General features: G+C 48.7%; 11 protein-coding genes across 11 annotated transcripts, besides 27 other annotated features; all 11 read right to left on the minus strand.

The window, feature by feature from the left end:
- Positions 1–21,989: a sequence feature (heterozygous, non-Esmeraldo-like haplotype).
- Tc00.1047053509569.10 (hypothetical protein, conserved) lies at positions 134–3,148 on the minus strand (the record flags this gene model as incomplete). The annotated part of the gene is made up of 1 exon (XM_809880.1): positions 134–3,148. One exon carries the CDS (start codon positions 3,146–3,148, stop codon positions 134–136), a length of 3,015 nt encoding a protein of 1,004 aa, XP_814973.1.
- Positions 3,270–3,295: a microsatellite.
- Positions 3,577–3,607: a microsatellite.
- Positions 3,646–3,728: a sequence feature (A-rich).
- Positions 3,981–8,375, minus strand: Tc00.1047053509569.30 (hypothetical protein, conserved; the record flags this gene model as incomplete). The annotated part of the gene is made up of 1 exon (XM_809881.1): positions 3,981–8,375. The coding sequence occupies one exon, from the start codon at positions 8,373–8,375 to the stop codon at positions 3,981–3,983; it is 4,395 nt and encodes a 1,464-aa protein (XP_814974.1).
- Positions 5,857–5,889: a sequence feature (CT-rich).
- Positions 8,392–8,446: a microsatellite.
- Positions 8,471–8,498: a sequence feature (AT_rich).
- Positions 8,524–8,544: a microsatellite.
- Positions 9,079–9,098: a microsatellite.
- Positions 9,187–11,898, minus strand: Tc00.1047053509569.40 (hypothetical protein, conserved; the record flags this gene model as incomplete). The annotated part of the gene is made up of 1 exon (XM_809882.1): positions 9,187–11,898. One exon carries the CDS (start codon positions 11,896–11,898, stop codon positions 9,187–9,189), a length of 2,712 nt encoding a protein of 903 aa, XP_814975.1.
- Tc00.1047053509569.44 (hypothetical protein, conserved) lies at positions 12,738–13,052 on the minus strand (the record flags this gene model as incomplete). Its single annotated transcript, XM_809895.1, has 1 exon — positions 12,738–13,052. One exon carries the CDS (start codon positions 13,050–13,052, stop codon positions 12,738–12,740), a length of 315 nt encoding a protein of 104 aa, XP_814988.1.
- Positions 13,288–13,318: a microsatellite.
- Positions 13,760–15,319, minus strand: Tc00.1047053509569.50 (translation initiation factor eIF-2B beta subunit, putative; the record flags this gene model as incomplete). The annotated part of the gene is made up of 1 exon (XM_809883.1): positions 13,760–15,319. The coding sequence occupies one exon, from the start codon at positions 15,317–15,319 to the stop codon at positions 13,760–13,762; it is 1,560 nt and encodes a 519-aa protein (XP_814976.1).
- Positions 15,409–15,488: a sequence feature (A-rich).
- Positions 15,491–15,537: a microsatellite.
- Positions 15,638–15,671: a microsatellite.
- Positions 15,724–17,601, minus strand: Tc00.1047053509569.60 (hypothetical protein, conserved; the record flags this gene model as incomplete). The annotated part of the gene is made up of 1 exon (XM_809884.1): positions 15,724–17,601. The coding sequence occupies one exon, from the start codon at positions 17,599–17,601 to the stop codon at positions 15,724–15,726; it is 1,878 nt and encodes a 625-aa protein (XP_814977.1).
- Positions 17,851–17,877: a microsatellite.
- Positions 17,976–18,007: a microsatellite.
- On the minus strand, positions 18,384–19,340 carry Tc00.1047053509569.80 (uncharacterized protein; the record flags this gene model as incomplete). Its single annotated transcript, XM_809885.1, has 1 exon — positions 18,384–19,340. The coding sequence occupies one exon, from the start codon at positions 19,338–19,340 to the stop codon at positions 18,384–18,386; it is 957 nt and encodes a 318-aa protein (XP_814978.1).
- Tc00.1047053509569.90 (ARP2/3 complex subunit, putative) lies at positions 19,629–20,615 on the minus strand (the record flags this gene model as incomplete). Its single annotated transcript, XM_809886.1, has 1 exon — positions 19,629–20,615. One exon carries the CDS (start codon positions 20,613–20,615, stop codon positions 19,629–19,631), a length of 987 nt encoding a protein of 328 aa, XP_814979.1.
- Positions 20,646–20,722: a sequence feature (A-rich).
- Positions 20,843–20,873: a microsatellite.
- Positions 20,881–21,372, minus strand: Tc00.1047053509569.94 (hypothetical protein, conserved; the record flags this gene model as incomplete). Its single annotated transcript, XM_809896.1, has 1 exon — positions 20,881–21,372. One exon carries the CDS (start codon positions 21,370–21,372, stop codon positions 20,881–20,883), a length of 492 nt encoding a protein of 163 aa, XP_814989.1.
- Positions 21,990–22,005: a sequence feature (areas merged during assembly that could not be assigned to a particular haplotype. This can correspond to areas where the two haplotypes were merged or to regions with more than two copies in the genome that were merged during assembly.).
- Positions 22,006–22,615: a sequence feature (haploid, Esmeraldo-like haplotype).
- Positions 22,043–23,077, minus strand: Tc00.1047053509569.100 (nucleoside phosphorylase, putative; the record flags this gene model as incomplete). Its single annotated transcript, XM_809887.1, has 1 exon — positions 22,043–23,077. The coding sequence occupies one exon, from the start codon at positions 23,075–23,077 to the stop codon at positions 22,043–22,045; it is 1,035 nt and encodes a 344-aa protein (XP_814980.1).
- Positions 22,616–25,302: part of a sequence feature (heterozygous, non-Esmeraldo-like haplotype) that runs on past the window's edge.
- Positions 23,189–23,222: a microsatellite.
- Positions 23,222–23,254: a microsatellite.
- Positions 23,445–23,504: a microsatellite.
- Positions 23,756–23,799: a sequence feature (A-rich).
- Positions 23,822–23,841: a microsatellite.
- Positions 23,890–23,913: a microsatellite.
- On the minus strand, positions 23,919–25,007 carry Tc00.1047053509569.110 (carrier protein, putative; the record flags this gene model as incomplete). Its single annotated transcript, XM_809888.1, has 1 exon — positions 23,919–25,007. The coding sequence occupies one exon, from the start codon at positions 25,005–25,007 to the stop codon at positions 23,919–23,921; it is 1,089 nt and encodes a 362-aa protein (XP_814981.1).
- Positions 25,076–25,103: a microsatellite.

The raw sequence follows: 25,302 nt of genomic DNA on the forward strand, positions 1-25,302 counted from the left end.
CCCTCCACAATTGAACTGAACGCCTCTTCTTCAGCGCCACTCCATGCATCCGTCACACACACCCCATCGCCTGCATGGTGGAAAACAAAAACAACAACAACAACAAATCACAAAATAACACCTCCCCGCATTATTACGTTATGGCACATTCCTGTGGGGACGCCAGGGAGTTTCCCTCCACGTGAATCATCCCGCAAATGCAAAGTGCAGCCGCCATGGCCGCTACGACGCCAAGAAAAAGCAAAAGGAGCCGCATTGTTTGCGCCACCTGCTCATTAATGAAACAATCCACAGCACGCTGCTGCAGCACAAGGTGCCGCTTTCGACGATAATGCAGCGTGAGCAGGCGCTGACGGGCTGAAAATACTCGAACACGCTCCAGGAAGGCCTCCCGTCGGCGTGCCTCCCGGGGCGGCGAAGTGGCATGCGGGGGTGAAAATGACACGTCCAACCCCCTGCGCGCCTGCTGCTTCTGCAACTCTCCAAATTTGTTGCTCGGACTAAAATACGGCGACTTCTCCCACCGGCTTTCATTTGCCACGGAAGCGAGGAGAGTCGTCATGGCAATACTGTGAAAGGTTTGCTCCTCCGGAAACCGCATGGGCGAAAAAGATGGCATTCTTGCCGTGTTCTTTACTCCGCGCCGCGAAGCTGTAGGAACTTCAAAAGAATTTTTCCGGTGTGAATCAAAAACTGTCAAAAAATGGCCCGAATAAACCGCATCGCGAAGAAGGGCCCAGTGCCGCTTCGCACCCGTCTTTCCATCGCTCGTGACATTTCTTCGTGGCTCCTGTAGGAATCGACAGCCGCTGTTCGTAGGGACCCTTGAAATATCCACGAGATCCGAGTGCGCCGCAGATTGCACCACTGTGTCGTCGACTGGAGTACGTGTGCAGGCGTCAGCCACACGTCCCCGTGTCAAACTCGGCCCGCCGCCAACCGACTTCCTCGTCTCCTTCTTATCCCTTACAAAGTACAGGGCGGGGATGAAGACCTCGTTTCCGAGACGGTCGCCGCCGCAACGCTCATACGAGGGCACAGGCCGTGCTTTTCGAAAGTACCCCACAAGCCAATTTCCCCACCGTCTCCAGAAGTGGCGATTGGAACGACATGAACTCTGCTTTGCGTCCTTTTCGCGCCACGCCTTTCGTTGACTTTGTTGCCGAAAAGTAAGAATTTCCCCAGCAATCACAGCGACGAAGGGAACCAAGAAGAGACAGGAGGTCACAAAGCTCCACAGCGGCACAGGGACGGCAGTGGAGGCCAAGGCAGAGGTTAGACCCATCGCTGCAACGACAGAAAGCATCACCTGAAGTGCGAGACTTACCACAATCTCCAACGGCTCTGCGTAGGGTCGACAGACAATTAAGACTACTGCAAAACCGGCATGAATCAACACACAGGCAGCAAACCCCATCCACGGGCTCGCCACACCACTACCTTGTCGCATCAGTGTGGATATAATGACCATGAGCGTCTTCTGCGCCAGCACAACAAGTTTGAAGTAACGGAACGCATAGGTATACGGGGCGTAAAGAAATTGTGCCTCATTCCGCGAGGAGGATACACGTTCACGATAGAGCACATCTATTTTTTTCGACGCCTTCTTGACACGTGAAGCCGTGAGTGCGGATGCGTTGGTGGCGAACAATGAATCCATCGGCATGGTGGGAGGGGTGTCTGTAACATCGCCATCAAATCTCCTTCCAATCCCTGTTCTTTGTTCTTCCTTACATGCAAACGGAGTTGATGATGCTGTCACCGAGTCGGCTAATGGGTACCTTTGAAGGGCACGCAGCGCCTGTCGGGCAACTAAACCGTAAAGAAGGAGAAAAAAAACTGCATAGGCAGACGTCGCAAGAACAGCGGAGGCCATTAAAAAACCATCGATACCATTGCACGGCACATTTGGGTCTGAAGAGAGGCAGGAGACGTGCGTGGTTTTCCTCTGCATGCAGGCGGCATACGAACCAATGGACGATGTATCTTCATCACTGTAGCTGCTGCCATCGAACACCGTGCATGCCACGGTCTGACAGGGAAACAAGCTGATGGCATTTCTCAGTATCGGGGAGTACATGAATGAGACCGCAAGAAGCACCACATATAAGAACATGTGGCGTAACCACAGTTTGATCCTAAAGAGACGTTGCCGACCCTTTCGCGTTAATCCCAACAGAAAGGAGGCTACAAACAGGAGTCCCAGAAGGAACAACAGTGCAGCAAGAGGATAACACACATGTCTAGTCTGAATTGCCCTCAAAAAATCCATTTTGGGCGCCAGTGCAAATACAAATGCGGAAGCAACGCATAAAATACACATGATGAGTTTTATGAACGTCCACGGCAACGATAAAGAGTGTGTCTCTTTATATCGACTCCAAAACAGTCGTTGGTAAGCCATCTCCGCCCTGGCACGCCGAACCCGAGCTTCCTTTTCCATCTCTTCCTCATTCTCAAGACCTGTGGAGTCAAATTGCAACAGCCGCCGTGCCACACGTTCCTCCTCTGTACATGGGGCACATTCAAGTTGCCGTAGCCGTTCCAGCACGCGTGCCCGCTCACGTGCTCCCAAGACAAGGCGCAGAACAACACCGATGACAAGAAGCAACACGACAGCCGACGCACTTATGGCCGTCATGACAACCGCCTCATGTAATGATAGGGCGTGAGTTATGGCCAATATCGTCTGACCGTTTTGCCATAACGCATCCGTGTCCCGCAATTTCCCCAGCAAAAGTAGTAGAAGCAAAATGCCCGCTATCATCCAAAAGAATGATGCGCACAGCAGGTAGACAAAAGCCGCAAAATGAGGTGGTCCAAGCAGTAACGTTGATAGAAACACTAGTACAAGAGGAGCAAAAATGTTTGTGAGGGCGAACAACAAGCGTACATCAACCGGTACCCATGATGGCAGCTGCAGTCCCAACACACCCTCTTGCGCAGACATACCCTCGGCTTCTTGAGAAGGTTTAGTTTGATTGCTCATATTGTGGTCACCACCGTTTGAGAATACGGCATTCATCACAATATCCACAACCCAAAAAAGAGAACTGTAGAGTGTAGGAAACATACTTGGGGCAATCAGCACCATAAGGTGCAAGTATTGCGTGTAGTTCATTATTAACTCCAGCACATCGTAAATCATTTCCCTCTGAACCTCAACCTACACATGTATACAGGGAAAGCAGGGAAAAGGAGAAGAGGAAACATAAAAAATGCCGGCATAACACCCATCGAAATAACAAGGATACAACCAGCAGAAAATAACACACACACACGCACACACACACACGGAAATAGAGAGAGAAAGATGGAAAAGGGAGAAAAGAGCCTCGTCCACATGCATTCTTTATTCCATGCACTATCCAGCAAACATCCCCACAGAAAAATTTTGCTTTTTTTTCTTCCTTCTTCATTTCATCGTCACGGTGTTCGTTGGACTGTAATGTTTGCTCTCCTTTTACCTCTCCTCCTGCCACACACACTCTTCCAGAGATGATGATGGGGACAGCAGAAAGAAAACAAAACAAAAACAAAAAAGTAAAGGGGGGCAGCACCTTTCCCCCCCCCCCCAAAAAAAAAAAAAAAAAAAAAAAGAGGAAAATCCCCCTTCTTCCTCCTCCTCATACGTCGGACATTCCGACAGCAACAATAATAAAAGCACACACACACACACAAAAAAAAAAAAGGATAAATTAATAACAACAACAAAAAAAAAAACAAGATAAATGTATGGGAGCAATGAATAAAGCAAAACGAAACAACTGTTCTTTCCTTTTTTTTTTTTTTGTTCTTGCGCACAAAATACATACATGTAATTTTATGCATATTTGCCCCCGGTGTGTGTGTTCACCGCATACGGAACAGAAACTCCGCTTCCCTCCCTTTTTCTTTTCTTGTAGCGGTCGGCGTAGCGGATATTTCCCATATTTTACACACACACACACAGAGGAATTGGGTAAACGTCACACATGTGTTTACCAGCGTTTCTTCTCCATTTCTGACAACTCCTCGCTGCATCCCAGCAGTTCCACACGATTCTCGGATGTTACGGTGGGGTTGCAGCCTTTACGAAAGGTCATCCCGCAGAGATCCCGCACCCTGTATCCACTTACGACTGTACTTTCGTACGCATCGCGCCGGACTCGTTGCTTGACGCGACCATCCTCACACAGCCAATTCTCCACGTCAAGAAGGTAATACGGGTAAGTCGCCGTGAGATTTACAATGGACAGACAACAACAATGCACTGTAAAGTTTTCCCAACTGCTATATCCCATCATCTCTCGCTCCACGCTGTTGTCGCGCCAGACGCCATCCACAAAATCCTCCTTCATTCCGTAAAGCATTCCAGAGAGGCAGAGGACAAGTGCCACCGTTGTGCACACACTTAGGGCAAGAAAGAACCACTGCATGTATTTCTTTATGGTAACCGCAATGCGAAAATCCACGGCTTGTTGAAGCGCACGAAGTCGATTTTTTTGCTTCTTAAATACATCACAAAGGCGACGACGCAGAACAAAGTGGCGCAGCAGCAGCTGGACGTTATTGGACAACCTTGAATCCATAGAGACGGTATGCCCGACTTCCTCAATTTCCTTAAGACTGGATAATTCCGGGGTCTCCTTTCCTTCTTTTATTTTTTTCTTCTTGTCATCTTCGTGTGTCACCGTGGTAGCAGCCCGGTCGCGCTTCACCGGCATGGAGTTAGACTGGGATTCAGATTTCGGTGGGAAAGAAAAATTTAAGAGTGCCCCTCTCGAGTCTGCAGCCGGGCAAGAGACCTCGGCAAGGAGTTGCTGCATAAATTCATCCCAGTCGCTTACCTCCACCCCCTCCAAGTGTACCTTTGGAAAGACAGGGGCAAACACCGTTGGGCGGCGTTGCCCAGCCCCCGGATTTTGAAGACTCCGCTTGCATAAACGTTCAAGCCTTTCAATTTGTTTTTTTGCACTTGTAGTGCATTCAAAAGTCTGTCTCATTGAATTGGATTGATCCGAAATTTCTTTTTCCTCCCTTGGAGTTCCCTTTGTCGGATGATCCTCGACTGACACCAATGCCCTTCTCGAGGCGCGTTTAAACGAACTTTTTATGGGTGTATTTTCATTGGGACTGTGCTGCGCCACGGTCCTTTTTGTGGAACTGAGACGCATGCCTTCTTTTTCCGTGCTGCTGGGGCTGTCGGTTTCGGCCTTTCCAAAGCGAAAGGACATTGCTTCCATAATCGAGGGGATACTAGCCAGTGACACAGACTCTTTCCTCTTCACCACAAGAGGAGGATATTTCAAATTCTTCCGCTCCTTCAGCCGTGCAAAAGTCGTGAGTTCCCCGGCAGCATTTCTATCGGTGGCCAACACGCGGTTGTTTTTCGCACAGTACCATGGCACGCAGCTTCCTGGGATGTTGTACGTCTGCTGTTGTGTTTCTGAGGGTAATAGCCAAAACGGCCGGTCGCGAAGTCCCGTAAACTTCTGAAGACTCCGTCGCTTCTCAAGCACATCTTTATACTTCAGCGAGAAGTCAGAAATGTTGAGGACCTTCTGCCAACGCTTCCACCAGCGGAAAAATGCCCCATTCCGAGGGGTCTTGGCGTATGTACAATTCTTCACATCGCTAGTTGTGCTGTTTTGTTGTTGTTCTGCAACTGTCCCGTCCCTATCCCTCTTTGTGCCTCCACGAAGGGTGGTGGCAGCAGGCTCCTCCGTCTCCGTCTTCAGCGGCTCCTTCTGCGAAACGGAATTGGACCCACGTGAAAGTTGTCCGCGGAATGTGGAGAAGAGGGTAATAAGGCTCCGAATTGTCCCCTCCCCCGTCCATCTCCTCATTCCCTTCACGTGCCGTTGCTTCCTGTGATCTTCTTCCTCCTCCCCCTCCTCATCCTGCTCCAGGTCCTCTGAGAGAAGCGACATATCCTCAAAGCCGCGGAAGTACGCAGCGGGAAGAAAAAACCGAGAATCATTGAAGTAATCATCCTCAGGGAAATCAACGCCATTATTTGTGCCCACACCTGGACTCTGCTCCTGTACAAATGGCACTTCCCGTTCACTTCTATTGTTATCCTGACCGCTCACTTCCACAATGAGATCTCTCATGATTCTCTCTGCCGCGGCTTCAGACGAATCCAGCCCTTGCGCAGAATTTTTCCGCCTGGACAATGATCCATCATTGGGTCCTGGTGCTAAAAACAAGTAGGGGCTATTTCGATGTAACAGTTGCTCGTGCTCCTTTTGCTGCTTCTGGTCGGCAGATGTGTCGTTGCCCATTTCTCGCACTTCTCGGGATAGCGTTTTCGAGAGGATTCTTTCAGAGCTCCTCTTCCTTCCTTTGGGGGATTTATTCCTGCTGAGTGTGTCCATCCCGTCCTGCCTTTCCCGCTTCTCGGTAGCCGTGTTACTGCCATTAAAAACTTTGATGTCCCCATCCATCCAATGAGCCACGCTATCCCCAACAACATTAAGACTGGGATTCGCATTCCTGACGTTTTGGGCGGTGGGGGTGGTGGGGACGCCCCGAGAGCTTTTGTTTTCCACCGCAAAACCATTTTGAAGACGTCGTTGCAACCGCTCCGCACGTTCACGATCTTTCCGGAAGGTGCGAACAAGACCAATGATAAGCGCTGCCAGAGGCGCAACAAAAACAATGACAGCAAAAAACACAGACACTGCGAATGGAATATTATCCCTTCCAATTCGGTTGCCTACCAACCCAATGGAGGCTACACACACAATTACAAATTGTTGTGCGGCCCCATATAAATTTTCCACAGGACGGGCATAAGGGTGCAGCAACGTGGTGTACAAAAAGTATAACATAGAAACAAGAAGAATAAGCATTAAGCCTAGCCATGACAAACTTTCTTTAGTCCCTTGGCTCATCAGGCAACTAATCGCCACTAAAAGAACCCTTTGAAGAAGAAATGTGAGACGTGCCTTACGGTAGGTGCGTCTGTATGCTTGGTATACTGGAGCGGAGACATTCGCGGACTTTCGGACTTTTTCATAATAAAGTTCCCTCTCGGTAAATTCATCCAGCAGACGCTTTTCAAGCGGGTACTCCTTCTCTAAAATCGTCGTTCCTCGGTGTGCCACCACAACTAAGAAAATCGGATACGCAACAGTGTAAGAGAGAAGAATGACTACCATAGTGGCTTTGTAAAAAACATTTACTTCATTACATGGAACAGATTGATCGTATGCAAGAAGTCTATGAACGTCCAATCTTCCACACAATCTCATCTGCAGGTCAGCTGGACAGTTCTGCGTGTGTATGGAGAAGTCACAGGGGAAGCAGGAATATGCAGACTTTTCCCAGATAGCGGAACCACTGGAACTTCGTATCAAAGTACCCGGAGGTGGCATCCATTCCCCAGCACCGCAATTAACTTCAATGCACCGCATAGCGTTTATCATGTTCATCAACACTGGAATATAAATGAGAGAAATGGCAATCATCATGATGCCCAGAACAGTACTTGACAGAAGATCGTACATCTTCAACTGAAGTTTTCGTCCCGACCTGAAAATACCGAGAGTGACCCACATAAAAGTAAGAAGGGCAGCAAAAATCAAAATGGAACCAGCCATACGTCCAACGCGACTTACTTGAAAGAAACGAATATCACTTATCGGTGGCAAACCAATAAAGACAATGCCAGCTATAAAACCAACCACTGCCACAACGGCTTGTGGGAAAATAACAGCTAAGTGACAACGACGCAGATAATGCTTGTTGCCATTTTCATATGCCATCAATGCGGCAAGTGCCCGCCGGTTGACCTCGGACCGCATAACAGCCTTTTCAGCCAACGAAGTTCCCCACCTCTGTTCACACCCTTCATTGGTGGAATTCACCATAATCGCCTCTTCCTCACGAAGACGACGGAGGCGCCAGATGTGAACACCAAAAACTCCAAGTGAAATAAGCAAAAGGGTGCACACCGTACCAACACTCACAAGCAGCACTCGAGTTTGATGGGAAATACCCAATTCCGAGTAAACCCACGGATTTGCAAGCAAAACTGCCCCAAGTACCATTGAAAAAAACGCGACCAGTGTCATCATTATCCATCCAAAGGCCGCTGTAGAGCAAACCGTCAGGATTCCAACAATTGACACCAGTAATGGCGTGATGACTACAATAAATGCAAACTGCAGGCGGTAGTCTAAAGGTAACCACGCGGGTAACATAATTTCCAACGGGTTGTTGTAACGATTTTCTTCACTAAATCTGTCAAGAAATTCAAGGCTGAGGTAACGAAGTGTCCGAAAGGGCTCCAAATAGAAGTCAGGAAAGCTATTCGAAGAGATGGAAACAAGAATATACATATACTGTACATAGGCCACTGTCATATCCACCAAATCAAAAAAGGTCATGTCTCCATCAGAAGAAATATATATATATATATATATATATATATGTATATGTATCTATATATATATATATACGCTTCTTATTGGTACAATACAGCAATAAAAATAAATAAATTATTATTTATTCCTTTTCTCTCTATATCTCTGCGTCTGTGTGTGTGTGTGTGTGTGTTTCGGCGATGCCAACAACAACAACAACAAAGACATGGGAGAAAGACAGGGAGTGAGACGAAGAAGGAAACACAACAAAAACAAACAGGGCAGACATGTATGTATACATGTGAAGGTTGGCAATGTATGTGTTTCAAAGACAATAACATCTCATGAACGCCATGCATCTCCCCTTTTCTTGTAAAAAAAGGTAAATAAATGAATACATGCATTTAAATAAATAAATATATGCATACGGACGGGAAAAAGTAAAAAAAAAAAAAAAACAACAACTCCTCTTTCCCCTGTATTTTGATCGTCCTTCTTTTTTTTAATAATCTCTTCTCCCTCTTGTTCTCTTTTGCGAGCTTCCCACATGGGAAATGCAATACGCGTAAAAATATTATACACGCGTAGGAAATGTAATAACAATAATAAAATTACCGTCAATCGTCCTTTACGCCAGTCAACCCGCAAATTTAATTATTCCTTTTTTTTTTTTTTTTTTTCTCCACCGCATTCTGCTCAACAGTAAATAAAAACTAACTAACAAACAAACAACAACAACAACAACAAAATGTCCCTTCTTCTCTTCTGCGTGTGGCCACATCTTTCCGGCTTGCCGAATTCTGAAGGTCCGGGCAAATCCGTAGGGCCAACCGGGCTACTTTGGAGCACTTTTCATCACGCGGTGAAGACCGATGACGGCACCCAACAGACCGGCAATGGCGCCAGGGACGTGCAGCATTTCCTCCAGTGTGGCATCACTCTTCCCTGTTTCATACCCGCCGAAACAGTACATGAAGGCGAGGTACACCTCAGTCATATATCGCAACTGAAGGAGAATGGTGGCGGTCCAGTTTGGATGCACTCGTAGAAGCAGCAGATAATTCAATAACTTCCTCACCATCCACGGGATCAGCAAAATGGCAACTTCCGCCCTTTCAGCCATGGTCGGTTGCGTGGGGGTGCCGAAGGACTTTAGCCGCACCGTCTCGTTCCCGCGGCTGCAGAGAATTTCTTCCTTCTCTCGGAATCCACCCAACGGCTTCCCATTTGGATCGTGTTTGCGCCCCGCCTTTTCTTCCTGCTTCGGAAGATCATCCGCTGCACCCGACTGGGATTCCACAAACAAACAGCCACACGTCAAACAGGCAGGGGCGATGTGCTCCGGATCTGCCGCCTCAAAGTATGCCGGGGACGAGCACAGAGGGGCACCAAAGTCAAAATCCACCTCAGGGAAGTAGAGGTCCACTTTGCGCCGGGCAATAAGATCACGGTAACGCCACGTGAAATCCGTCTCATCATAATCCTTGCAACGACAATGGTACAGCGCGCTATGCCGTGCGGTCGCGTACTTGTACCATCCCCGGTTCATCAGTCGGATCGTGTTCAGAAATAGGTCAATTGAGGAAACCGCCAACCATAACCAATTTGCACGGCGCTGCAACAAGGGCCGGTTCTTTTCCACACAAGAAACATTCAGGAAACGCTCCGATGAAAGAAGAAGAATATCACGCACGATACGTCGGCCAATGGTAGAAATGGTACGCACACCAAGAAGTAACATGAGGGGTGTGCTAAACTGCAAAAGCCGCTTCCGCCAATGCGCGGGATTCCCCATCTCTGCCGGAATCCCTTGCTCACCTCCTAAAACACAATCCTTGTAACCCTTCACCCCAAGAATACCACTTGACGTCAGGCTAACATCACTATGATTACCATCATCCTGACGTGCTTCGGAGTTTACATTATGGTCGGGGTCCTCAACAGTGGAAAGGAATTTCGTACTGCAAACAGGGCCTCTGGTTCCACTGTACGGGAGGGCGGCATTGTTAGTATTATTATTGTTATTATTGCCGCGAGGAGAGTGCAAGGCATCTCCTAAACGTGGTTCGTACGGCAAGACTTGGTACGAGGCAAAAAAACCACGACAGGGATCTGTCTTGTTCCCGTCGGCAGCAGAATGAGTCTTGTGAAAAAATTTTTCCCCTCGCTTGGGTGAAGAACTTTCTGTTGCCAGCTCGATGGTGTTGTTATCCGTGTTCATACTTGGGGTGTAACTCGGAGCATCCGGGTGGTAATTCCCATCGTCATCTTCACCAGTCGCACAAAGTGGGTGGAGAAGTTTTTCAAACGGTCGTGTTGCCTGTTGCCCGTGGTGCCGTCGCGTTCCAAGATATGATGTGGCTGCTAAAGTAGAATGCAAAGAAGGAGGGGATAAAAAAGACCCTGCCGTGTCCGGACTACCGTTTTTACTCGTTGCCGGTCTAATATCCAACTGCTCTCGCTGCTGCGGATGATCCCTCTTTGACTCCATCTCAAAAATGCTGTTATAAAACTTTTCCTTCACGTAAAAGCGTGTTGTGGTAATATTATCCGCCAGGGTGTGTTTACTGGCTTCTCGCACCATAGGCATCATTGGAAGGGAAGTTGGCGTTTTCATCCATGGAAATTCTGCCCGTGCAGCGTAAAAGTACATATCATCTGTTAGCAAACTCTCCACACTTGGCTTTGACACAGCGCCCATGCTGTTTTCCGTACCGAGGCTGCCGTCATTCTTACTCCGACTTAGCGCACACCATGTGGAGGAAAGACGCAGAAACCGACCCAGCGAAGATTCGAGACCATTCATCATCTCCCTCCCCATGCTGCCATACTTTAATACAAGACGACCATATATATCCTCCAAGAAGAAGAGATTTAACACCCATCGGCCCAATTTAAATAAACTGCGTCCATGTCGAATGGTGTTGATATTGCGCCAAAAGCGTTCCGCCCAGTAACCGGCAAATTGCTGTGAATCCGTTGTAAAGAGCATCGGTCGCTTGAGCAGACAAATCATCAACTGCAGTCCATACTGTAAGCATTTGAAAAGCTTGTCTCTCCCTTCCGATGCTGTAAGGACGTAAAGAAATGTGCTGCGCGGGAGGTCATTTGGAATCAATGCCACAAACCCCTCAGACTCGTCCTGGAAGTATCCCTCCACACGCACCTGTGTGCGACAAATAGAATTCCGCTGACGCATTGAAATCTCCATCTCAGACGTCTCATTATCCCCCTCGCTCTCCCTGCCAAACTTGGCGGGATAAATAACACTCAGAAAAGGATCTCCGGTGGTTTTAGGGGTATTGGGAGCAAAAATGGCCTCCGTCAGCCCATGATCATGAATGGAATCCAGGCTGCGTATGCCGATCTCCTGCGTTGCCGTTGTACGATGGCGTAGTGTGGGCGTCCAAAAATGACCTGTACGCGAAGTGGGAAAGCGGCGAGCACGGAGTGTGGGGATCTCAGTGACCGAACCTCTTTGAGGGGACTTGTTGCCTTCCATCACCCCATTCGTTGTGGTTGAGACATTGCCTGGCTCCTCCTCCATTCGACCAAAAAGGGCAAGGCTTCCCACACTTCCGTGCAGGCCTCTGTACCTAACGCGTGAGGGACCCTTCGCGTCGCGCAATCCCCCGCCTTCCCAGTTGTCTTTTGGCTCAAGTTTCCTTCCTCCCTCTCTCCAGCGTTCCGTCTCCAGGTCACCGCCTCGCCCTCTTTTTTTTTTTTGTTCTTTCTGCGTCTCTGTGTGTGTGTGTTTTGCTTTTTATCTATTATTTATTTTCTCTTCTTCCTACTCCCGTTTTTTTGGGTTGTGTTTCCCACGACGCTCCTCTCCCTATTCTTGCGGCACCCACGCAACTCGATTGCCAAAGGAGCAGGGAAGGCACACACGCACAAAAGGAGAAAAAGTAAATGTGCCAAAGTGGCAGCCTTGCAGGGCGACATTCATCCCGCGGCAGTTGCGCACCTTCTCATCCTCACCTCTTCTTCTCTTCCTTGTTAGCTGCCGTAAAGAATTTGTGTGCGTGCGTGCATACCGGTAGGGCGATGATCGTTAGTAAAATTAAAAAAAATATTACGAAAAACATGCGATTCAAAACGCGTGGCCGCAAGGCTTCCTCCTACTGCTTCCTCTCCTTCACGGAGTTTCCTCCCCCTCCCCCCCCAGACGCTCCGTGAACCCGTTGGCCGCAGCCGTAACGGAAGGGAACAGAGCGGGGTGACGTCACACATTGCACGCACAACAAAATAAACAAACAAACAAACGAGGTGTGACGCACGACGCATTTGTAAACTTTCTCTTAATTATAAATAGACACCTTGCTCTCTTGCGCCCTCCCTGACTCATACCCAGTTACGATGGAGCCTCTCCGGCCCTCCTCCTTTTTACGCTGTGGAGGTGATGTACTCCGTCGTTGTGGCTGCTTTAACTCGTTTGACCTGCGGAGCGCTTCCGGGCTCATATGCCGGGAACTTTTCTTCACGTTCTCGCTCGTCATCTACGCGGGAGTAATGAATCCACGCAAGACCAAAGCGCTCCGTGTCCTGCATGTCCAATGCCATGTTAAATATAAAAAAAAGGGCAACGGGTGTTGCAAACTCAAGGTATGCCGACCCCACATGTGACGTGTATGACTTTACAAAGCGCCAAATGCCCGACCACCGGCTCTCGCGCATTGCAGCACCGCTATCAAGCATCATTGCTGATATATGTCTCTTTGTGCGTGTGTGTATGTAAAGTGGTGTATGGACGTTCTCTCCTTTTAATGTAATGTTACCTTATTGCTGGTTGAGTGGTGGTGATGGGAGAAGGGAGCGGAGAGTGTTGTTTTTATTGAATCTCTTCCATAGCCTCTTCTGCTGTTTGCTTCCTTAACTCCGCACACATTCACCCGCATCATCATCATCATCAGCATCCGCGACAGCACGGCAAATAAATAATAATAATAATAATAAAATAATAATAAATAAATAAAAAGAAAAGGAAAATGGTAAAAAAAAAAAAGGAAAGCCATTCTGCTCATATTTCGTTTTACAGGAGATACCAGTACGCCCATGACAATTAAACACGTTGCTGCCGCAAGGGGCGTATGATGGGTCAATACATGAGCCCCTCCTTATTCACATCGCATGCATTTTCTTATTTTTATTCTATTCATTTCTCCATGTATATATTTCTGGGCATTTAAACCGGTTGTTGCCTCTCCTTTCCCCTCCCCCTTTCTCCTATTTGCTCTTCCTCTTCAACGCCATCCCTCCCCGCCTTTCATTTTTTTCTTTTTTCTTGTTTTGAATATGTCTCTGCGGGCGCCTGTATGTGGTGCTCATTCGATTTGCACGTTCCATGGCAGTCTCGGTTTTGTCATGCAGATTCCCCCCATCGCTCTCCGTCGTCCCCCTCATCATCATCAGTCCTCGGGGTTGTAATTCTCCCGCACGATGCGGTGAATTTGTGACGGGGTGTACTCGGACTCATTCGTTGCGTAAAGTGTGATGAGCTCCGGCGGGACGTACTCCGTTGCGGGGGAGTTTACGGTCAAGGAGCCAATGTTCTCCACATTTTCACCGTACGGGGTGGGCAGCACATCGTAAGGGTGGCCATATGTTTTCCATGGAATTTCCTTTGCGTCTGTTCGTGATATTTTCACAAGGCTCGTACAGAATACATCGCGGGGGTAATACGGTGACATCTTTAACGTTGTTGTGGCTACAAGAACAGGCACCGCAAAGTGTTTTGCGGCAATGCACAGAGGATGTGTGCCGATGGTGGCCAGAAGTCCACCGTTGGCCAACACACTCTCCGCACCAATGAGCACCTTTGTGCATGTCCCCATCACCGCAAAGGCGGAGCTGTCAGGGAGTACCTGCACCTCCGCCCCATTCTCGCGCAACTCAACGGCTAATTTCTGCGTCAAATGCAGCGGAAACGGGGCGCCCTCGAGAATGATAACCTTGAACTTCACATGTGCCTCAAGAGCACTCAAAAAATAATGCCTTGTCGTGTTGCTGCATCCAATCGTGATGACAATGTCTGTTGCATGCAGCTGCCTCGAGGCCCGTGCACACAGTTCATCGCACATTCCCTCAACCTCCACCTCAAACACTTCCATGGATTCTAGCAGGCTGTCAAAAAAACCATCGATACACACCGGGAACTCCGCTACCCGCTCATCGTCTCCCACCTCACGTCTGCTGGGCGCCCGCCGCAGCGATTGTTCGCCCGGAATGCCGGTGCCTAAGATATCCGCCGTTTTCGTCTCTTCTGCTTCGTACGTGGCGTCCAACTCGAGAATACTCTCCTGCTCCGTACTGTTCATATTAAACCGCACCGTGAGTGCCTTGTGGAAGCAAGAAGTCCGTTGTCGTCTTTCATCAATACACGCTACACTGACCGGTGAGAATAATACGGACCCACTGCTCGTGCGTGAGCGTTCCAAGGAAACCTGGTGCGGTTCCGAGTCTTGCGTCTGTGGCTGCAAGTTGTATGGGCTATCATTATTCTCACTGCCTTCTAATTCATTTATCCGCTTCGCCGCAAGGACTTCCAGCTCCGAAATACTCGCTGCATTTTCCATGGCGGACTTTCGAATAAGTGACAAAACCCTTCGTGTGACATTCATGAGCATCAGTGTACTAAACTGCGCCCGCAGCACCGTCACACCCACAAAAGAAATAAGCCGCATCAATCGTCGCACTTGTTGCGTCGCTACAATATCCGCTGGACAGTTCGCACGGAGCATTTCATTGCTACTACTGTCCCGTTGCGCTTCATGGTCACGGAATTCGGTGACAACTTGACGCATAATCTTCAGCATGCCACACGCCGCCGCGGCAGAAAGACTCCTTCTGCTCCTGTTACCCTTTTTACCGCGTCGGATACTACTTACAAGCGTCTCCGTGTTTCTTACAATGGCGTCAAGAAGGGATGCCGGCTCCTCCACACGATTGTCCATCTGCCACTTGAGCATCGTTACCTAACTTCCCCCCTCCCCCCCCCCTTTTTTTTTCTTCCTTTTGCCTCTTATTCCAAACGAAAGTTGCGTTACTTCCCCTTACAAAAAAAAAAAACAACAACAACAAAAAACAAGGAAAAAAAAGCAGAAACACAGACACAACAAAAGGGGAATACAAAAACAACAACAAACACACACACACACACACACACAGACACACAAACAGACAAACAACCAACCACAAAGACATGCAAGCACGCAATAACGACAAAACATAAACCGTAGCAACAACATTACCAAAAGGAGTATTAAACATCATAATTTACATTTCATAAAGAAAAACAACAACAAAAACAAAAAGGAAAACGGAGCAAAGCGCGCGCAAACAAGTGGTATCGTAAACAGCAATAGAACCATAGTCATCGGCGGCGTTTTTCCAGTTGCCTTCGGCGTGCCTCACGTCTTAGCACAACTGTTGCCAATCGTTTAATTTGTTCTCGGGTAAGGGGATCCTCATTTTCAAGCAGCGTCATGCTGCCCTCAGCATCCTTTGCTACCTCCTCGTCAGAAGCTGTGCTTGGAGAGAAGGAGGCCTTGACATCTGTTGTCTCGCCGAAGGGCAATATAACAGAGCTACCCATTTCTTGCTCGGAGGCAGCACTATTATCCACGGCATGGGAGCTCTCACGCCACGCGGCGCCTGTCGTCCCTGGAGATGGAAGCGCAATTCGTGTGTTGCTGGGTGGTACCACAACGAGCATTAAGTCCATTTTAACCGGCGCATGATCACGGCTGATTGCCTCGTCGGCTAGCGAGAATATTTTTTGCATAACAATGCGCATGTTTGTGATGTAGTTTTCAGCCGTGGTTAGGGGCACAGTAACTTCAGGACGATAATTTGCAACGACGGCAGCGAGCACATCCACACGCCGCGTTAGTTCTGCAAGGAGTTGTTGCAATTCCGCAGTTCCCTGAACCGCCTCCTCACGTTTAACGGTGGCCTCCTCAATACACTTCACAACTTCATCCCGTAAGCCCGACGTCACGGGAGGTCGACCGACACCGCAGAGCTTCGCGTGCCTCGTCTCCTCCCTCAGACGCCGGACCACCGCAGAGAGCTGCTCCAGCTTTGCCTTCTCCTCGCGAACCTGATCCTGCAACTGTAGCCGCGCGGCGTACTCAAGCTCAAATTTTGTCATCAGCTCATCAATTGTCGACGACTCGGTGGCCCGCATCATCTTTCGCAGGGATTCCTCGTAGGCCCGCACGCGCTCCTCATCCTCCGGCGTCCCACCGATTGTCTGCAGCCGGTCGTCACTTCCGTCTCCCTGCTGCTGTGGCTCCCGCTGAACCATAGAAATGCGCTCCATCGCACTCACTGAGTGCTGTCTTCGGCGTATTCTCTCTTTATGCAGTGTCTCTGCCTCCTCAATGCGTTGGTGCTCCGTCTCGATGTCATTCTGAAGTTTTACCTCCTGAACTTCCAGATAATGCGTTTCCTTGAGCGCCCGTTCCACACGTAGACGGCGATCACCGAGGGCTTTGTCTTTCATTCGTCGCCCCTCCTCAAATTTATCCTTAAATTTTTGTAACGCTTCCTTTGCAATTTGATGGTCGGTGTTGGCGTTTTTGTACATCAGGACCAGCTTGGCATATTCCCTCCGCCGGGTTTCAATGTCATGCTCCAGGACGGCCACAGAAGACTCGCGGCCCGCCCATTCCTCCCGTAACTCCTCCAACACCTTTTCGTACATGCTTCTAATGCTTCTTACACATTGCTGTTCAGTTAGCATCTTGTCCAGTTGCTTCTCTAATTTCTGAATGCGCAGCACAACGCTGCGATTGCCAGTGACAGCTTCAAGCGGCGGCGTTTTGTCTGCCTCTTCCTTGAGGCGACGCGCCATCTCGTTCTCCCGGAATTTCTCCTCTAGTTTCTCTAGTTGGTGCGTCAGACGATTGAGACGTCGTAGCTCAATGAATTTACACTGCTCAAGCTGCTCCAACTCCACCGCTGTCACATCGCTCGTCCCGGCACGGATAGTTCGCAGGTGTGTGTTCTCGTCATGCATCTTCCGAATAGCACGTCGGTTGGCGGTGCTCCGTTGCTGAAACTCCCGCTCCAGCCGTGCCTGCTGCGTGGCAAGTTCCCGGAGACGCTCGGTGTATGACTCCACTTCGTCTTTTGGAACATCGGAGAAAACGGCACGCCGCACCCCCGCACTATCCCCACGCTTCTTCTGTCGTTTGTTCTTCGCTTCCGACCTCGGGCCATCCATTACGCTCTGTGGACGCTTCATTGCCTACCGCCTTCTTTTTCTCCTCCTTTACTTTCAGACCCCGCTATTTGTATATCTATCTATCTATATGTATATTATATGTTCAATGCGGGTCTGTGCAGACACGTAGGGTGGGGTGGAAGAAGAGGGCTCCAATGCACACACACACACAGAGAGAGAGAGAGAGGGAGAACGTGAGGTAAAGACAATTACAAAACCACCACCAAAGAAAGAGAAAAACAACAACAACAACAAAAGGTCGTGAAAATAACACGCACACACACACACACACAAACAAAAAGGAGGAGAGATGCTGCATGGTTGGCAACAACAGCAGTAGGAAGACATCAAATGCCAAATTACAATTTGGAAAGAGTGAAAAAAGGAATAGAAGAAACAAAAACAACAACAGCAACAGCAACGACAAAAAAAAAATAATAATCAAAAAACACATGAATGCCAAATGACTGTGGTCCACAGGTGTGAAGGCACAAACACACACTGACATTCATTTTTTGTAATGCCACGCAAAAACAACAACAACAACAAACAACGGGTCTCTCCTTCTCCCTACACTTCTGCCTTATATCTCTCTCCTTCCCTTCAATCCACGGACAATAGGAGGTGGGCTGATGCAGCGTCTCACAGACTCAGTTCGTGGTGCCCATGCAACATATCCAAATATCGCATCCATACCGCCGTGAATAATTGTCAGAAAAAAAGGAATAGAAGAGAATACTTCTTTTCGTTTCTTTTGTTTTCTGCAACATCCTTCTAAAAGACACCGTAGCTGAGGCTGGGTGTCAGTTGAAGTCCACGGTGCATGTCGGAAATCGTGCCTTCGCCAGGCCAATTTGCTCCTCCGTGATCTGCTCATCCCTGGCCCGCCAAAACGACAGGAAGCACGACGGCACACGCTCTGCTGTGGTGAACATACGTTGGGTCTCACTGACAAGTTCGTCCAAGGATTGCCAGAGGGCCTCCCGATTCTCACGGGCGACACGTTCAAACACAGCGGAGTACCGCAGGGCAAAAGTCACACACATCGGGCGCACGCGCAAGTCCCCAGAAGGAATGCCACCACACACCCCGTTATTATCACTGCTCTCATCATCACCGGCGTCCGCATTGTACGCTGCGAGTCGCTGCAGAAATTCACGCATCCGAACAATATCCTCCAAAGCGTAGGAATTAAAGGAACCAGGCAATCTCCAGCCAAACGACAGTCCAAAGCCCAAACGAGATGCAAAGGCATGGATCATTGCATGAAGTTTTACCTCCGAAAATTCGCTAAACGATCGGGGATTCATAGAGATCTTTACCGTGTCATCATGGCCCGCCGCAACAATGTCTGCGTTCCACCAAAATAAAAAATTTGTGCTCAGTTTACCATACAGCGTGGAGGACTGGGCAAACAACCGATGCGCCATGGAAGCGGCGTCGGGATCTTTGAAATCCAGTTTCACAACGCCTAATCTTCCTGACCGTAGCCGCACGATACTTGCCAGCTCTTCTAACCAGGCGGCAAGAGTAACGCATGTGGACGCCTCCCCCGCGGGAATTGGGTCATGGTGCAGCAAAGGCTCCATTTTTTCATCGTCCGGCGCCACACGCACATCCGCCTCAAGGCCCACTGGGCATTCCTCTGTGCCACTAGAAAGAAGACTTGCAGCTGCATGCAGTGCGGCCAATGAGTTCACGGCGTGTGCCCAGCTCTGTGGGACGCAATTATTCACCACATTGACAGTGCCAAACATCATCCTTTTCTCTGCTGAACGTAATCCCCTTTTACTTTTGAATTTTTTCTTTTCCTCTGCCTTTCCTACTGTTGCCGCAATTCATTCAACGCCAAAGGTCCTTCTCATAAAAGACGATGGGACGTAAAAACAAACAAATAAATAAAAAATCAAGAAGGCACAAGATACACACAATGAACAGCAACTAATAACAAATCCAAAAGGATCGCGCAGAGCATTGCGCCTCAGTAAATTCTCTTGCACGCACGCACAAAAGCAACAAGAGCGAGGGAAGGAAATACTCCTCTCTCCTCAGTGCAGTGTAACCTTGGCTTTGCCTGTCGTTTTCGTCTTCGCCCTGTTAAGCACCTGCATGCTGCTCTCTACTCGTTTCCGCATCAATGCATGCATGTACGTTCTACCGGCATGAATGTGATAGGCGAGTGTGCTACGGAAGTTTACAAGCTGGGTGACGGTCTCTATGAGATGCTCTTTGGGTTCCATGTGTCGCCGGAAAAGCTGAAAACTGCACCAAAACACACTCGCATCCATCAAAGATGACACGGGTAGATTCCCTGGAAGGGAAGCAGGAGGCTTACCGTGGTCAAACACGAATGCAGGTGCCGCACTGATCTCCCGCTGTAGTTTTTTTGCATCCATCATGGCCTGCAAAAAGTGCTTTGTAAATACTGCTTCATCCTTGGATGCGGAGCGCAATGCGATGGCGACAATGAAGTTTCCCTTGCTGCTAAACAGCACCATCGCTTCCTCCGTGTGGTAGTGCAAAACAACAGGCTTCAGGGAGGCCTCTGGCTGCGACAGAAACAGCTCGCACTGTCTGGCAAACACAGGGATATAGCTCCATATCCGCAACTGCGCTGCCGACTGCAGCGCCTCATTCCGCACGGTTGCTGCAACACCGGCGGGTATGTGAACCTCCGCCACGAAGGCACCGTCGCTACGGCTGTTCGCGTCATTCATCACAAACTTCCGCGTGTCGGTAGAAAAAAGCGTCGGAAGAACGTCATCAAAGTTGCGATGGGCATTCAATTCTCTAAATGGTGTGGAGTGCCGCAGCGCGATGGTGACGGCGGCAAAATGCGCTTCTCTCTGCGATGCGGGGTGAGTTCCGATTTCCTCTTCCTTCTCGTTGATTCGCGACGCCTTCCACTCGACATGAATGTGATACTCACATCCGTCAAAGTCCCGCACGACCGCGTCAGGGGTTTTGTTCGCTCCTGTCAAGATGCGGTCCACGGCTGCCTGAATCGACGGGTGAACCCTCTCCAGCAAATACATGGATGCACACTCAACTGCCACATGTACAGGAAAAAAAAAAAGAAGAATAAAAAGAAAAACAATAATAAAAATAATAATAAATAAATAAATAAAGAAGTAAAATAAAATAATACAATTTTTTCAAAAAATGAAACGCAAAACATACACACAAAAAACACAAAAACGAAAAAACACATGTCTACACCACCCCTATGGCCCAAATCTACACACCTCATACAGGTATAGATACAAACACACACACACACACACACACACACAAATTTCATCACCCAGCAAATTCCCTCACATTGCAGTCCTCGCAAACCAAGAAATAAAAGACAGGCGCAAAACACCCACGCAACGACCGGCAGTAGGGCGATGGCGCAGCAGCAAATAATGGACTCCGTTCAGCCACAATACTCCACACCTGACGATTATCGCCGTGGGTGGAGTCTTTGCCTGCTCTTTTGCAATTTTGCATGTGGGCATCCAGTGTCGCAAAAAAGCGGCGAAGCAGCGCGCGTCCGCTAATGCCAGAGGAGGCCATGGTGCCATCTTGCACCAACACCTCGTTGTGTGGGCATGCCGCGCCATTTGAGCACAGAAAACCATCGGTTTCCCCCCCATGGGCCATATTGGCACCATCCCCTCTCTCCGCACACACCAAAAATCCATCCGCGCACCACGGGCAGCGCAGCAGTGGAGACCCCGCCGCAACCGATGACAAAATGCACCCGCCCTCGCCGCGGCTCCGTTTAACCCCCCGTGCCGCGCCCATTGGGCAGAAAATTGCCAACAAAATAAATGAGAACTTCGCCCCTGTCTCTCTCTCTCTCTGTTTGTGTGTGTGACGTTTTCTTCTTCCCGCTCACCTCCACTTACGGGCGGCCAGCGTCGCTCCTGCCACGCCACGGAAACAAAAAACAAACAAACAAAAAAAGAAAGGGAAAGACGGCTGATTTTCACCCATCACACGTGCATCGATCCCCGTCAACTCGCATACACACACGGACAGACAGACAGAAGGAAATAAATTCAGACGAAAAGCAGAATTTGTCCGTCGTCTTCATCCCTAACCCTTGCACAACACTCTCTTTTCCCTCCATGCACCCCATACAGTTTCCTTGGCACGAAACTCTCGTACAGAAAAAAAATAAAAATATGCCCAGTTTCTTGAATGAAAAAATGCCCTTCCTTTCATTCAATTAATGTCACCCTCCATAAAACAACAACACCAACAAAAAATCATGATTTCTCTTTTCCCTTTCTTCCCTAGCCCCTTGTTCAGTTAATTCCCCCCAAATAAAATAATAACAAAAAAAACAAACATGTATCCACGCGTGGCCTTTCTACGTGCATATTTGCTAAAAAACAACACGGCCGTGGTATTTTTTTTGGGACGGGGAGCGGGTTTCCCTCCCCGCGTTTTCCTTCTACCTCCTTCACTATTACCCCACGGCAACAATGGCCTCCAGGGCGATTTGAATGGCGTTTTTGAGCGCCTGGCCTGACTGCTCCGAGGTCGTAAAAAGATGCTCTGCGCCGGCGCGCTTCGCCACAACAACGCACATCGACCCCGCCTGGTACCCAAGCAGATGGGAGAGGAAGCACACCGCGCTCGTCTCCATCTCAATGTTGGCCACAATTTCCTTCCCCTCACTCACGTCAAACTGGACTTTCGAGAGCTCCTCCACCAACTTTGGCACCAGGAGGTGCTCGCGGAAGCGACCAACAGCACGCCCCTGACAGGCGTAAAAACCACTCGCGGTTGCGGTTGCACCAACAACATACAGCTGCTCCGTTGCCCCAGCCGGCAGATTATCATTGAACGCCTTACACGCAGCCACAATACCATTCGTTATGGCGGGATGTGCCTTTGTGGCATACACGTCGATGGCACCAAGGCTGGTTTGCTCCTTCACCACACGCTGCACCTCCTGCAGATCCTTAGACTTCTGCATCTGTTCCTTGACCTTGTAGTACAGGCATGTATTGTCCATACCAATGACATGGCGCGTGATGGCGAGGGCTGCGAGCGGCATGTCAGGAAACGGTGAGCCGCAGGTACCGACACGAATCATTTTTACGGACGATGGATCAAACACCTTGGCGCCTGGCGGTACATCCGCATCGCCCACACGTGGGCGCCACGAACAGCGCTCAAAGTCATACTCCTTCAGCAGATGGATCTCGTTGATGACAATCTCCACGTTGTCAGTTCCCATCCCCGTACTCAAAACGGAGACGGGCGTGCCCTTGTACGTGCCGGTGGCAATAAATATTTCACGGTTCTCGCTGCGGAACCGTACACTGCCCGCATCAAAGCACGCCGCCACGGTATCCACGCGGCCAGGGTCGCCAACCAAAAGGATGCGGTCTGCCAGCTGATCAGATTTGCAGTTCAGGTGGTATGTGACCCCATCGGCGGTGACAGGGAGATCCGGGTCCTTCATCAGACCGTGCGTGTGCGTCGCTTTAGACATGAGGGTTGTACAACAAATTTACACTGACTTTCTACAACGACAGACGAACAAACAACCAGAAAGACGCGACAAATGCACCAAAACAAGGAGTATGCGAGAACGAAGGCGCGTCACACACACACACACACACACACACACACACACAGAGAGAGAGAGAGAGAGAGAGAGAGAGAGAGAATTAAATCGACTGTTTATATAATTAAGCAACAACTACAACAAAAGCAAAGAATATGCAGGTTGAAATGGCACAAGCAGAGTCCGAGCAATGTATAATGTGCGGCACGGACACAGACTCATGTATCTATTCGAGTGTTTATAGTTTCAGTTAAATTCATGTCTACTGGCAATAGGGCACAATCCATCATGAATACATATATATACATACATGCATGCATACACAAACATAATTATATATAAATTTAAATGTCGTGGGAAAAAAAAAAAAAGAATGGGACTGGGTTTTTGGTCTCCTTTTCAACACTAAGAAAGAAGAAAAAACTCAAGAAGGAAATTGCCACCCCCCACCCGTTTCCCATTTCTGGCTTCTTTTGTTTAAAGATTTTCTCAGCATCCACACAAAAATTCTTCTCTAAAGGACTCAACAAAAACAACAACAACAAAAAAGACACAACAGAAGGGGGAGGAAACAAACAAACAAACAAAATGACGTCCACATCGAAAACAAAAGAAAAAAGAAAAGCAAAGACAAAAGAAAAAAAAAAGTATTGTGCAACCAATCCCCCAACACACACACACACACACACCAGCACCAGCGGCAGCGGCAGCGGTAGCGGCAGCAACTTAAAGGGTAAAAAAACAACAACAAAAACAAAAACGGCCATCATTCGCTGTGATTTTGGCGGTGTTGGCTCTTATCGGCCCACAGCTTCGCGTATTCATATGAAGTGGACGCCAATACGCCGTCTATAAGACACGTTCCGATGTTAAGAGCGAGTCCAACGTAAAATCCCCGCATACCTTGGGTCCGGTAAACATCACGCACTACACCCCACAGTCGGGCTTTTGGCTTCACTTGCAAGTTTGCTCGCACGACCAAGTACGGATTGAATAAGACTGCCGTGCTAGCGCTTGTAACAAGCGATGACACGGAGTTCAGTACAATGTTATCGTCCTTCGCCAGCAACCAGTGTTTCCATGACGAGAACGATGATGCGGATAAGTTCAAGTTGTCTTGATTATCCACCTCTAAAAATCCATCGGCGGCCTCGTACAGCCAGCCTTTGGTGTATCCATACATGGCCCACCACACCGCTGTCCACTGACACCCAACCAACAACGTTGTGCCGTAGCCTGCGAAAACAGTGCGCATTCCGTTCTCACGGTACATTAACAAAATTGTACGGAAAATACCACTTGTCTTATATGTGCCACCAAACATCATCTTATTTGCCGTCATCTGCCGCAATGCGACAATACTAAGTGGAAGATGTATCAATCGACAGACGGCGTCGGATACGTATCCCGATACCGCATCCCGTGTTGCTTCAGACTTCATAGGAAGTCGTTCTCGACTGTATTCAAAGAGCCAAAGATAAAGCGCCTCGCTGAGGGCACAGCCTAATGTTAGAGCAAACATTCCTTGCATCAGGCCACGCATCCCTCCTTCGGCACCGTACACATATCGCACAATTTGCATTGTCGTCATAGATCCAGCGATGGGGCATGTTTGTTGACGAGCCAAGGCAAGATTAAGAGGCTGCTGTAGTGCTGTCCGTATCCAACAGAAAACTGCGGCGTATAGGAGAAACTGCAAGCTATTCAAGTCCGAGTAACTCCTGTTAACGCTATTCGTGTGCTCGTGTGGTCCAATCTCCGTGGTGTGTAGAGTCACTGCATGAAGTGACGTGTTGGAAACGTTGTAATTCTCTATGGGAACCTCATTCTGCGTAATAAGACCAGGACCGTACATCGCCAATCTTATCAACAGAGGGAAAACAAAATAAACAGCAATAACAAATCCCCTTTTCTAACAAAACTAAAAAAAAAAAAAAAAGAGAAAAAAAAACACTACAAAGAGCAAACAGACAAAAAATGCCTGCTACTCACAAGAATTACTGATATCTACTAAAGTTTCTTTCTTTCCTTCTATATAATATTTTCTATTCCTGTTTAATTTCCTTGTGTTGTATTTCCCCCACACCAACCCCCTTTTCCTCTGGCAGAGCCACTGGATTTACCTACGCGAGTTGCACACGGTTAAAAGA

The sequence above is a fragment of the Trypanosoma cruzi genome, genomic scaffold (genome assembly GCF_000209065.1).
Source record: "Trypanosoma cruzi strain CL Brener 1047053516273 genomic scaffold, whole genome shotgun sequence".
Taxonomy (NCBI): Eukaryota; Euglenozoa; class Kinetoplastea; order Trypanosomatida; family Trypanosomatidae; genus Trypanosoma; species Trypanosoma cruzi.